At 33.0% G+C, this 14,556-nt stretch overlaps 1 protein-coding gene across 15 annotated transcripts in view; it reads right to left on the reverse strand.

The window, feature by feature from the left end:
* The window catches only part of RBM26 (RNA binding motif protein 26), a 132,130-nt gene that overhangs the window by 22,547 nt on the left and 95,027 nt on the right, over positions 1-14,556 (reverse strand). For 8 of the 15 annotated variants that reach the window (XM_059684930.1, XM_059684928.1, XM_059684923.1 and 5 more), the window contains 7 exons: positions 13,887-14,018; positions 12,589-12,660; positions 8,233-8,358; positions 7,829-7,903; positions 6,312-6,479; positions 4,807-4,911; positions 330-542 (listed from right to left, as the gene is read on the reverse strand). In XM_059684930.1, the coding sequence (XP_059540913.1) occupies positions 330-542; positions 4,807-4,911; positions 6,312-6,479; positions 7,829-7,903; positions 8,233-8,358; positions 12,589-12,660; positions 13,887-14,018 (891 nt within the window). The remainder of the gene's footprint in view (positions 1-329; positions 543-4,806; positions 4,912-6,311; positions 6,480-7,828; positions 7,904-8,232; positions 8,359-12,588; positions 12,661-13,886; positions 14,019-14,556) is intronic. The other 7 variants (XM_059684931.1, XM_059684934.1, XM_059684932.1 and 4 more) reach the window with 4 other exon arrangements.

Raw genomic sequence — 14,556 nt, forward strand, 5'->3', positions numbered from 1 at the left:
CGAGCAACATGTTAAATTTTTCCTTAAAAGTATCAAATGAAAATAAACTACAGGATTTCCCTCTCTACAGCAATAGTTTAAATCACTCATTTCACAATACCTCAAGGCTCACTAAGTGTAAGAATTGCAACATATCTTCCAGATAATTAAACAAACAAAAAAACCCCTACAGCTTATTTTTTAAATAATTAATAAGACTTATAAAGTAATCAAACTCTGGTCAAATTAATGGGTTTAAATTACTCATGTCATTTTCATAATTTCCCCTTTAATATATCTATTATCCCCAACAATGATTATATTTGCTTTGTTGCTCAGTAAGAAAGTACCGCAAAATGAGGAAGAAGATCTTCTCTATCACTCTCTGTAAATGCAGAAATCTCCAATGCCCTTGGACGGTGATCTACCACAGCATGACCAGGTACACCTCGACCTCGACCTCGACCTCGGCCCCGACCCCTGCCTCTGCCATGTGCTGCACCTCGACCTCTTGAATGAATTCCTCTGCCCCGACCAGATGAAAGAATCCCTCGTTTGGCAGCCTAGAGGAAATTAGACACAAGTTAAAGACCACAATAACTAACACAAGCCAAGTGTTATACTTTGTCAGGTGAGTCAAACTTTTATATAATTTGACATCATATTCAAATAATGCCCTAAGAAAAAATCTCAAAATTTTAAGTTGAAATTTTAGTTTTTAAAGTGTAAGCAAATTTATGTAGCTAATAAATTTAGAAAACAAAATAACATTAATTTAAGCAATGTTTTGAAATTATCAAATGTGCTTTTTTCTACTAAGTTCTTACTCTCCAAGACATCAGAAAAAGGCTACTAATTCTTGATTTCCAAATAATACAGTGTAAAGTGTTAATTTAGAAGTCAGTTTAATACATAGATATAAAATACCTACATATACAATAAATGTATTTTCTCATTTGTGACTTTCAAATACAGTGTTTCTATTTGTTTTCCTGTTCACTTCAGTAGGTAGTTATCTTGAATTCATCACTTTAATCACTTACAGTAACATTATACAACCAATGTTGCATAGTAACTTATATTTCACCACATCAGTCTATATGAAGAGCACACCATTCTTTCATTCCACAAATATTTAATGAATACTTCCTATGTACAAGTCCTTATCCTCATGAAACTCAAATCATAGAGGGGTAAAAAGATATTAAGCAACTAAGTTTATTATTATATATTAATGAAGTGACTAAAAAAAAAAAAAAAAAGAACAAAGTTTCATGAGTATCTCCCCTCCCCCAGTTTCATTCTCTACTTTATCCCCTGCATGTATATTAGTAGCTGGCAGATTGTAGATACTTAATATTTGTTCAATGAATCAAAGAAAGAACAAAGAACAAGCAAGACCCAAGTAAGGGGTGGGAGTTATAGCTTGAACAAAGGAACCAAAGCTGAAAGGAACATAGTACTTCAAAGAACAAATAAAATCTAGTGCAGCTGGACCACATGAGATGGAGATGAGGCTGGGGAACTAGGCAGAGCCCAATCATGAATAACTTTAAAGGACCACATTAGGGATTTTGAATTTTATCCCAAGAGCCATGAAAATAAAATAAAATATTTAAAGCAGAGTCCTGGTAGGTGTGGCTTAATTGGTTGAGCATCATCCTATGAACCAAGAGGTTGCTGGTTCAATTCCCAGTTGGGGCAAATGCCCAGGCTGGGGGCTTGATCCTCAGTAGGGAGCACGCAGAAGGCAACTGATCAATGTTTCTCTCTCTCTCTCTTTCTCTATGCTTCTCTCTCTCTCTCTCTCTCTCTCTCTCTCTCTCTCTCTCTCTCTCTCTCTCCCTTCCTCCCTCCCTCTCCACCCTCCCCTCTGTCTAAATATCAATGAAAACATGTTGTTTTTACAACACAAGAATTATCTTTAAAAATATGTATTTAAAGCAGAGTAGTAGAGTGATGTAATCAAATCAGGGTGTAAAATATTATTCTGGCTAGAGTCTTAAGAACAGAGGAGAAGGAAGAAGAGAACAAGCCTGGATACCAGTCAGTAGTCTACCAGTCAGTTGTAATCCCAGCTACTGAAGAGAGCTGGTGTAGAGTGGTGGCAATGGAGATAAAGAAGCAAACAGATTTAAAACATATTTGGAAGTAACATAGAAAACATGGTAATTAATTGGATGTAATTACTGAAGGAAAGGAAGGAGTCAATGAAGATGCTCAGATTTTTGGTTTGGGTAATTGTGCAGATGGAGTTTAGGGGCAAAGTAAGCACAATTTTGAACTTGTTGAGTCTGAGGATTCAAATGGAAATGTCAAGAACGGACCATTGCCAAATCTCTGCAAGTATAAATATTTCAGTTTTTCACCTTAAGACAGTAAATCTTAACATTAGCTAAAATAATCCAAAATCCAAATAATCTTCAAAGATCAAGGATTAATGTTAATAATAGAGCAGCATATACAAAAGTGTATTCTGAAGAACAAAGTGCTCCATGAAAAAGTGAGTCCTTGAACAAATAAGTTTAAGGAATACTGAATATTTAATGTCTTTTTGGAGATTTACAAATTAAAATAGCCTCTAAAAAACCCAACAGCGAAAAATCATGTTTAATATAACCTTTTCCAAATTTATTTGGCCTTGGAGTTTTTTTCACTAATATCTTTTAACAAAAAATGGAATTGATGCAGTGAATGACCACACTCTCGGAAACACTGAATTACCGCATATACTAACTGCAAACTAGTTTAGCCATTATATGAAACAAAACAGCCCTAACTGGTTTGGCTCAGAGGATAGAGCGTTGGCCTGCGGACTGAAGGGTCCCAGGTTCAATTCCAGTCAAGGGCATGTACCTTGGTTGCGGGCACATCCCCAGTATGGGGTGTGCAGGAGGCAGCTGATTGATGTTTCTCTCTATCCCTCTCCCTTCCTCTCTGTAAAAAAATCAATAAAATATATTTTTTAAAAAACACAGAAAATATTATTCAGTGTTTAGCTATGTCAGCATATGAACTAAAACATAGACCAGGGGTCCTCAAACTACGGCCCGCGGGCCACATGCAAATACAAATATTGTATTTGTTCCCGTTTTGTTTTTTTACTTCAAAATAAGATATGTGCAGTGTGCATAGGAATTTGTTCATAGTTTTTTTTTTAAACTATAGTCCAGCCCTCCAACGGTCTGAGGGACAGTGAACTGGCCACCTGTTTAAAAAGTTTGAGGACCCCTGACACAGACTAATAAAAATACTGATACAAGTATCACATGATCTCACTCATATTTGAAATCTAATGAAGAAAATAAACTAATGAAAAAAATAGATACAGAGACACAGAAGCATCGAACAGACTGTAAAATCTCAGAGCAAAGGCAGGGGTGGGTAGGAAGAGATTAACCAAAGAATTTGTATGCATATACATGCATAACCCATGGACACAAACAATAGTGGTGAAGGCCTGGGCCGGGGGGGGGGGGGGGGGGAGGACCTAGAAGGGACCAGCAGTGGAAGAAAGGGAACATATGTAATACTTTCAACAATAAAGAGTTTTAAAAAATACTGATAATATACTGGCTGGTATGGCTCAGTGGTTGAGCATCAACCCATGAACCAGGAGGTGGAGGTTCAATGAGGTCAAGGTTCAATGCCCAGTCAGGGCACATGCCTGGGTTTTGGGCTCAATCCCCAGTTGGGGGTGTGCAAGAGGCACATCTCTCATCATTGATGTTTCTAGCTCTCCCTTCCTCTCTCTGAAATCAATAAAAACATACCTAGAAAAATACTGATATTACTACTGTTTATTTACTAAAATTATGAGCAAAACTTTTGAAATGATAATTTGGTTTTTAAAATCCCACCAACACAGGCATCAAATCTCTAGAATGGAGAAAACACAATTTCTATATTAACATAAAGAAATCTATCTTCTCTAAAACCTGTTATTTTGGGCAGGACACACAGGTGACCATATCAAGTTTCCAGAGAATGAAAAGTGTGCAAGTTTAGGACATCATCTTATGGCTTCCTATGACTGCTAGATAAGACAGCACCTTAAGACAAACACAGTGGCTGCTAAATATTAAGTCTTTGATACCTGGATGCCAGTACCCAACACAGATTTGTACTGTGTCAGAAAAAGATGATCAAGTTGCTAACAAATTTGGGCAAAAGTATTATTCTCAGATTAAGCAAAAGTAATGATCAAAAACATAAAATTAAATTGTGACATTAAACAATAAATATAGACAAGTACCAATTAATGACATTAACATCTCCATACTTAAAATGTAATTCTGATTTTTAAACATCATTTTGCTAAATGTTAAAAATTCTCATACACAGAAATCAATTTCACTTTATTTTTCTTATATAATCATATGACTATTAAGAAAGTAGTTTATTTTCTCTTTTATAAACATCCACAGCACCACCTATAGGCAAAACTTAAGCATGTTTTTGATATAGTTCTACCACTAGAATTCTAATCTGTAGAACTTAATATTATAAACCTATTTGTGCATAGGGTATCTCTGAAAGAATGCCTGAAAACCAAAACTAGAAAAGTAATAAAATTCAATAGAAGTGGAAGGACTCAGGTACATAGGTAGAACTGTTGCCACCCCTCACTTATTATATAACAGATTTCTCTACTAGCTCTGAAAATTTTGTTAACTTCTTCCCTCTTTCCTATATCAACTCCCAATATGTGTATGCCAGAGACTGCCCACAATTATTGACTAGAATGAGGGAATTGTGTTTTCAAATTAACCACCATAACTACATTCACTCCTCTTTAGCACACTGTGTAGTTATGATGAAACATACTTCCAGCTGTAATTCTGTATATTTTCTCCTAAGTTCAGTGACTTCTTCTCCAGCTTGCATCTTCTTATATAAATCCAGCTCTGTGTCAAGTAATTCTTTCTGCATCTAGAAAATAGTAATTAATATTTTTGGTGACAATTAATATCCTGCATTTAAACAAAACATTTTACAAAAAACTTTTACACATTCCCATTTAATCTGTACATTTCTTTTCTATCATCAGTCCTACCATCCTAGTCCAAGCCATCAATCACCTCTAGTCTACAATACTGCTAGCTGCCTAACTTGTTCCTATTCCCACTGATTTCCCTATAATTCACTTTCTATTTAAAAAACCCTGGGATTTTAATGGGCTGATATTAAGTAATTTTCAGGAAATAACTGAAAGAAAAGCAAAATACCACAGTATTAACAAGCAATATATAGTATGCTTTTATGTAGAAAAGAATCAATGCACACACACACACCAAGGAGGGAAGAGTAGGGAATAGTGTCAGGAATCAAAGGGGAAAGGTCTTCTATATATACCTTTTCATAGTTTAACTTTGAGTCATGTTAATGTTTCACATATTCAAAAAATAAAATTAAATCAGCAAGAATGAGGGGGATCCAAAACTGAATAATACATACAGAAATACACCCAACTTTTTCAAATTAGTAATATAACCACGCAAAAAGAAAAAGTAATCCTACGCCACAGTTCTGATTCAATACCTTTAGGAAATATATTGTGAGGTTATAAAGAATGAAAATAAATTCTAAATTGTATAGTTAGTTGTTTGAAGTGGTATTGTTGTAACAATTATGAGACTATTTGGAATGTATTACAGGACTGAGCAAATAAATGAATGCTGTGTTGACGATAGTGGAAACCAAGTTATCATATGGGAACAGGGAGATAAAATAAGGAAATGAAGAAAGGAAGAACCCCATTATGTTGGATTAGAATCAGAAATTTCAATAGGAACTAATGATTTTATACATGTACACACACACCAAGTATAAATATTAAATATAACACTGGTTTGTTTGTTTCTTAAGCACTTATTATCAACTGAAATTAACTTGCTCACTTATTTGTTATCTAATAAATTTTCCCCTGGTTCAATAAATACATTCTGTAAAGTGTGGTCAGAATGTTACTTCTCTGTTTGTTAATGTTTTATACAACAAACACCTTATAAAATAAAGCTCAAAATCCTCAGTCAAGCATTTAAGTAACTATTATCATTTTGTCTTCAAGTTACCTTTTCAGGATTATCCATAACTATTTTCCTAATTACTAACTTTCCCACTGTAATCCACAGAATTCAAAAGATTAGTAGAGTTTACTTGTTTGTGTTTATTTACTTATTAATTAATGAAGGAAGAGAAGAAATCGTAGCATACAATGGCCAGATTTTAAGCAAAGGATATAATCTAAAAGGAAAAGAACTTTAAACAATGTAGTGTTTTTAATGTTTTTTTTAAAGAAGTAATTTGAAAAACAACATAAATAAAAATACCTGAGTCTTGGTTTTTATACTTTTTGGAAGACAGCGTCCAGGAGAAGTAGCTTTGACCTCATCTTTCAACTTGGTAATATTTTTTGTCAAAACCTCTAAAGTTTTCATTATTTCTGCTTTATCTTCAGACTTCATTGCTTTGTTTTTCTCCAATTTCGAAATTAACATCTGCCAGATTTTTTAAAAGAGAAAAATAGAAGATACTTATTCCTACTATTATTAATAAAACAAACATAACAAACTAAGTATAAAAATAAGTACTACTTTTAGTTTGTAAATTCCTAACAAGGATTATAACCACTAAAATACCAGATTGGTGATGCTAACTATCTCAATTCAAGCCTTAATCTTGGTTTACTTTATAAAGAACTATAGTATTACTCTTTGGGTCTGTCTCTTAGAACACAAGAAATTCAATTCAACCCCTGAAAAGCTGTCAATTTGAAGTAGTATTAACAATTTTACTTTCTAATCATTTGTTGATATTACTGCCTCTAAGTACTCCTGATCCAAATGGAATCTATAACCGAGAATGAATCACAGGAGAAATTCTGCTTTCCCTTCATATAATGAGGTTTAGGAAATGAAAAGTTTAATTACTTTCTTTGTCATAAGGAAACTACCTGGCTAGCCTAGGAATGATATTCCCACCATGGACAGGGAACAAGAAGAGAAACAGGGTATTATGGGATATAAGATACCACACATTATAGGTTCTCTGAGTCATGATGGTTTCAGTTTTTGGTATAAAGCACTATGATTTCTCTTTATCAAGCATATCCAACTTTAAATTATAAATGACATACATTTTGTATACTTTTTCTATACTTTTTGTATTTTCAGTATTTGGAAATGTCATAACCTTTATTACCAGATATGATTCAAGAACTTACACTAATTAATGTCATAAACAAGAGACATAAAGAAATACTGTAAGCTACATAAGTAATTTTTAATTTCCTAGCAGTCACTTTAAAAAGATAGAGATACAGTAAAACTAATTTAATAATATATTCTATTTAACAAAAAGTATTCAAAATGTTACATTTCAACAAAAATTGAGAGGTTTTGGCTTTTTTTATTCATACTACATCTTTGAAATCTGGAGAAATATTTTTTACACTGACAGCACATCTCAACTTGGACTAGACACATTTTAAGTAAATAATAGTCAGATATGGCAATTAAATAAAGGTCCATCTCAATATTAAGAAAAAGGTTCCATTTCACTATCTGTTGAATAAAGGACTACACAGCAATATACTTGGATAAATACTCCTTATTTTCATTTCAAATTTGAAAACCATAGTTCCATTTAAACTACTCCAATTCCCAGTCCACCATTCAATGTCCAATATTTATCAACTAATAATATACTTTATCACTGGTAATATCTTAGTTTTACCATATCAGTTACAGTAAATGTTTCTCAGTAATATCTATATAGTGTAAGATTAAGTTCACTCAAAGCTGTAACATTTATAAATATATTTTGCCAAATCTAATTAATATTTTACCTTCTGTGTTTCAATGTGCTTTTCTAGAATTTCTTGTTTTCTTTTCCTTACATCCTGCTGAAGTTTCAGTGCCTCCTAGGGGAAAGGACCAAAAATATCATTAGAATATTGACCGTTTATTATTCCAATAAACGAAATGATTTAAGAGGACAGAAATGGCTGCAGAAGCTTGGCAACAAAAATTAAATGCAAACGTTTCCTATGTAACACTGAAATATATATGCAAGTTTTAAAAGATCAGGAGAATCTTTCATTCCAAGAAAAATATTAATAGTTACTGCTACACTATGGAAACAGCCAACATACTCCTTTTAAATTTCATTTTGTTATGAGCATTGAAAAAACAGATACATGCAGAAGAGCTTTTCTACATGCAAATTTTGTACAATAATAGTTGTACTTACCTGTTTTTTTTTCTGTGCTTCATTATTATCAACTGCAGAGGGGGAAACAAGTAAGGTTTTTTGTGCAGCCTTCAAAGCAGCTGGATTATACACTGTTTTTGTTAGGCCAGTAGATGTAGATAACACCTATCAATAAAAATTCAATTTTGTAAAAAAAAATGTATCAGGCATTCATGATTTTCTGAGTCCTGTTTTCTTATGAAATAACATTAAAGCACTTCTGTTAAAATTTAGTACAGTGAACTAAATGTATTGATTTGAAAAGAAGGGTATGAAAAATGAATAAACTATGAAATAAAAAAATTAATTAATCTATTTATAGGAAAAAAGTAAAAACAAACATAAAAACTTCAAGAAAAAGCAGTCATTACTATATCACTGAGAAAATATTAGTTGAATACCTGCGCTAGTATTCCTACTAACTAAAACAAAATCTGTACTTAAGAGCATGGCACAGGAAAAAAACTGGATGTTGTCTCTCAAACAATTTGCAATTGTTTGTCTCTTAAGATCATTTGCAATTTATAGTTTGGAAATTAACTTTGTTGCTTTCTTTCTCCATCCTTTTGCTAGCATTGCTCCTTCTGCTACAAGTGACCTTTACCTTTAAACCCAGCTCAAGTTCAACACAAGCAGCCAAGACTTCCACAAAGTCCTAATAATTTTTTTTTTTTACCCAGGTCCTTCTATGAAATTTTATTCCTACAGCTATTAAATTATTTAGTAAAAATGATCTGATGATTTCTTATTTCTCTCCCTGTCTACACTGTAAGGTCCTTGAAACAAAAAGCGTGCCTTTCTCCTCTTTGCTCTTTCTCCAAATACCCAATCCTTGCTACTAATCCTATATAATAAAAGGCAAATATGCAAATTGTCCCCTCAACCAGGGGGCAGGGCCGGCTGGTGAAACGCCCGCGACCCCTCCCTCTGGCTGGCCCAACTGGGGCGGGCTGGCTGAACCCCACCCATGCACAAATTCGTGCATCGGGCCTCTAGTTAATTATAAGACCCTGGGTAAGTTCAAGTACTTTTCAGGCTTCAATTTGTTTTTCTATAAAATGAGGAAGTTCATCTTGATGATATCTAATGTCCTTAAGCAACCCAGGAGAGTAGAGATTTTCTGGCTTGCTTCATTGCTATATCTTCAGTGCCAAGAACAGTTCCAGCACACATTCTAAATACACAATAAACACTTCGCACTAAATTAAACTGAAATGATGATAAATCCAAGTGGACAACCTTTTCTACACAAAGGTCAAGTTAAGAGAAGTGTATGGGCTACTTTATCCTTCAAAAGCAAAAAGTTGCAAGTTCCATGGGGTGATTCGTTACTGGGTCTCGGAAAGGAGTCTAGGAATTCCTTCAGAGAAATCTGTGACTACTATATAAAAACAAAACATTAAACCATATATATGAAGAATGTAACTTTCCAGAGGAAAAAACATAGCTTCCCAAGTCTTAAAGGAGTTCATGATCTAAAAAGACATTAATAGGAGAGTATCAATGAGAAAAAAAACCTTGCTCTCTAGCTACTAAAATGTAAATATCTGGATACCAGAGAAGTAGCAATCTGGACACTGCATTATAATCTTTTATCATGGAATAGATTAGGGGACATCACAAAGTTTAGGTAACTCATCACTATGCCTATTATTCAAGAATGCTAGCTTCTAAATAAAATAAAATAAAACCCCAGAATGCTATAACTTATATAATACATACAAAGAATTTACAAGAGTTTTAAGGAGATAATGTGAACAGCCTAAATCTTTTTAAGAAACTAACCAGGATGGTATACGCAGATGCCTTTATTCTTCATAAATCTCCCTAAGGGAAGCAGAAGCACTCAAACATCATCTGACTGATCACTCTACTCAAATAATACCTATTTAATAGCTATTGCAATATCTTAATATTTAGCTATATGAATCAGGTTTTAAGTTTCCTCTCTATTAGTCCTCTCACAAAAATGGAAACTTAGAAGAAGAATCACTAAAGGGTTTACTCAATGTTATTTACAAGAAAGTATTTTTATAAATTTTTTTAATAAAAATTTTACATTTGTGTATTTATTTGCTTTAAAAAATGACAGAAGATACTGAATGGATATTAGTATTGAGATTTTCCCTGCCTTCAATAAAAAAAAAGTTTTTTTTAGTAATATTTGATGATGAACAATCTTCTATTTTTCCTAAGACTTCTCTGAATCACTGACCTCTAAGGATTCTGCAGCAAAAATCACTATGGACTAGGGAGAGAGAACAAAACTAAAATCCTATTCTTTAAACAGGTTCACAGAAGTTGACTGAAAGTTATATTTTAGAAATAATTGCTTTCCAGAAAACATTCTTTACAAGTAATTTCCTCCATAAATAGCCCACTGCCATTAGTGATTTTTCATAAATTAAATTAGTGGTAACTGTATTAATAAATTATACTATCATTTCCAAGAATGTCCCCCTTTTAGCCTAAAGCTATATAAAACATGCTTAAAAAAAATGAAAACAGTAGCAAAAAAATAATAGAAAGATTTTGTAAAAGCTATAATTAGTACACTTCAAATTTGTACAAATCCAAATGTCGACATAAACAGATCCTAAACATCATCCATCAGCTTTGTATTCATCCCCAGAACTGCTAAGACTTATATTGTTCATTTATTCCTCAGCTACTTATCAAGAAAAATAAATCTAACCAAAGTAAATATTTACATATTGCTAAATTTAGTAGCATAGACTAAGGGACATAAATTTAGAGAATGGGGGGGATATCATATGAAAAAATGTAGAGGTTTCATAGAAGAGGTTAGTGATTTTTTTCAATCTTTAAAAGAATGACTAGAATTCAGTTAGGCAGAGGGAAATGTACTTCAGAAAAATCACCACCAAAAAATAAAAAAGAGGCAGGCAATAGCAGAAAAAGACTCCTTAGAAAAGAAAGGTGTAATGCAGACGTACTAACAGAACCAGAATAATTGAGGTATGATAACCTGTGAACCAAGCTAAGTCATTTAGCTGAGGAAATGAAGGTTTCTTTAAGCAACTAACATTAAAATAAGTCTGAAAGTAGGATGGTGGCAGAGTACACTAGATGAAGGTATAGCAGCTCTGAACTGCACCCATAGGCCAGGGGCCTGAAGGTGATAGAGAAAGAGACTTGGAATGCAAACACAAGCAATGACTCTAAAGGCTTTTAGACGATACAAACTGGAAACTGGTGGTATAACTTCCAGAGGTAAGGCTAGGAGAAATTAATTTCTGTGGGAAATAATGAATCATGTTAGGCATGTTATGCCTGAAGTAATGCTGAGGTGTCCGAGAGGGAAATCTGATTTAGCGAATGAAATTCATATTCAAATATCTAGAACTGCCAAAGTTTTACAGAGGAAATAAGGAAAACAATATACCAAAGAAGCAGTACAGAAAGCAGGTCAGGCTATCTCAAGGGGTGTTCATGAAATTAATTACCCATGTAACCTTCATAATGGACTAAAATAGGAGGTCCAGATTCAAGTAACTCAAGTGTATTGATCAACCAAAACACTATCTGGGCCCTATCTTCCTTTATGGTGAGGGTATAAAAATGGGAAAGATTATCTAATCCTAATATACTGTGTTTCCATATACCTCAAATAAGACTAAAGATCAGGACATTCACTCATACCTAACCAGGAAGAAAAAAAAAAAAGCCCCATCTACACAAAACTAGAAAATAGGTCCATAAATTATCTTAATTTAATCAGCATTTGTCTCTTTATTTAAAAAAAAAAAAAAAAGACTAGATGTATTGTCAGGCTATATACAATAGTTATTAATTATAAATAAAACTACTACATTTACATCATCTTTTCCAGTTTACAAAATATTTTTAAATAACTTTTACTTAATCCCTCAAAAACTTTATGAGCAATATAAATATTACCATCACCTTATTATGATGAAGAAAAAGTTTCATAAAGATTAACAGCACTGCCCAATATCATGCAGTTAGTAAATAGAGAGTCAAAGCTCAAACTCAAATACAATTCCTAGTTCATGGCCCTTTCTTTTAGGCTGCCAGAGTTTTCAAAATAAAATGTAAAAAATATCTCTAAAGAAAATATAGTAAATACAAAGAAAAAGAATGAATGAAGCACATGGAAATTATAGTGAGCAGCAAGTATTAAAATGCTGATGCAAAAAGTAAAAAAAGGGAAGCAAATATTTTTCTTTTCAGCAAATGGAAAGCAAAATGGTAGGAATTAGAGATATAGATACTATTAAGCAGCAAAAGTTTGAAACTGAAAAAATTAAAAAATTAAGATGCCATCTGAAAACATTTATGAAGCCAAGACAAACACATCATGCTTCTTCTTACCTTTTCAGTTGCTGAAACAGATGGCTTTGATACAAAACCCAACCTGTCCTTCACAGATAATTTAGTTACATTCTAAAAAAATTAAAATGGACATATTCAGTGTTTCCCTAAACATATATGTCTGAAGGGATTATGAACATTCTGATTCTACTAACATATACTGACTTGTAGGTATACTGATGTTAATCACAAAACCTGGATCTTTTTTTCAAAGAGAGACAGAAAGAAAATGTGTATGGAAAAACAAACAGTATGTAATATTAATCATGAAAAACTATGATGTAAAATAAGATGTCTAAGCCTGGTGGTTGCTAAAGTCCCCTCCATTGATACAGAACCATAAATTCTTAGAATCCTATGTTGACCAATAGAAAGTTTGAACATTGTAAATATTAGGTTTGAGTAAATAAAGGATGTGCCTGCTTCTTGAGCTTAAAAATAAAAGTCATTCTTTCCTAAAGTATGTTTTATTTTATAGCCAAATACATTGCATTTGCTGATGATTTGGAATAATAGGATTAGGTGGGGTTTTTTTTAAGTAAATAATAATTTACCAATTTACATTCTGCACGTTTATTTTAACAGAATCTCAATCTATTACTTTTTAAATAGAATCTCAATATATTATTTTTCAGGAAGACTACTGGAATAAGGTGTCATCCATTAGCTCAGTAGGATAGTATATCATTATTTTATACAAATGCTGAAACATCTGGAGACAAAGAAAAGCTAAGTTTTAGAGACTGAAGGTATAGAAATAAGAAATTGCCACTCAAGTATGGAAGGGAGTGGGAAGGGAATGGCATATGGAAAAGAAAATCCAAGAGTCAGGAATAAGTGATGCAAAGTTCTGAGAGCGTAATAAGTAACTTGAATCAGTATATTAAGCATGTTACAACTGGATGGTTTAAGCCTTCCTGTCCCAACAGCTTTCAGTTCGGGCTATTGCATAATTATTTCTGAAACAGAATTCTAGTTAAGTCAAAGATGATGGGAAAAAATAAGATTTAGTATACTGAACTTCACTTTTCAGGCAGATTTGCTGAAAAATACCTCCTCCACAAAGTGAAAGAGAGTTCTTTCTTTTAAACAGGTATTAACTAGAGAGAAGAATTTAATATTCAAATAGTATAGAAAAAGTAGAATGTGAAAATGTTATAATAGTAACAAAAATATGTATTAACTATCCTATTTCTGTATAAAATACATACAATTAACTATAATTCAAATCACCAAGGGAAATTAATTTACTCAGAACCTACTATGTGACAGACACAATAATAAGACTTCTCATTCACCTGAGGAAGGTCTGAACTGGCACTCTGGGCTTCTGCTGCTTCAATAGTACTTGTAGGTACTGGACCCAACCGCTCTTTGACAGACTGCTTCACAACAGGCAAAATGGGCTGCTGGACTAAAGGCTGCATTACCTCAGAATAAGAAAAAAATGTTAAACATTCACAAGCATCGAAAATACCCTTTGTTATTTTGTTACTAAATTGCTCATGCAGAGAAAGTCTTAAAAGTGCAGCTTATAATCAAAACCTAGCCACCTTCCAAATTTCTTCACGTTTTCCTCTGCATGTAAGAACTTATTTATAAAGTAGAGAAAAAAATTAAAATCTACACTTCACTACCTTCTTCCTTTATTTTAATGAACAGTAGAAAGTTAAAGAAACAAACTGCTGTAAGACACCTCTACGAGCAATTAATCTAACATTACATATTGACTGATTCACTAATTGAAAGTGAGAGGGAGAAAAGGAGAAAGGGAGGGAGGGAGGGAAAGAAGTGAGGAAGGGAGAGGATTTCCAAAATGAACCCATAGTCTGACTTTGTGGAATATGTAAAGCTATCATGTACTGAGTGTCTCTGATCTACCTGGGAATTTTTTCTTACGCTTTATACATACCTATAATTATCTAATAAACTAGGGCTTAACTTCACAATAAAATAAAAGAAGAGAGA

This window comes from Myotis daubentonii, chromosome 2, assembly GCF_963259705.1.
Source record: "Myotis daubentonii chromosome 2, mMyoDau2.1, whole genome shotgun sequence".
In the NCBI taxonomy this organism is placed as follows: Eukaryota; Metazoa; Chordata; class Mammalia; order Chiroptera; family Vespertilionidae; genus Myotis; species Myotis daubentonii.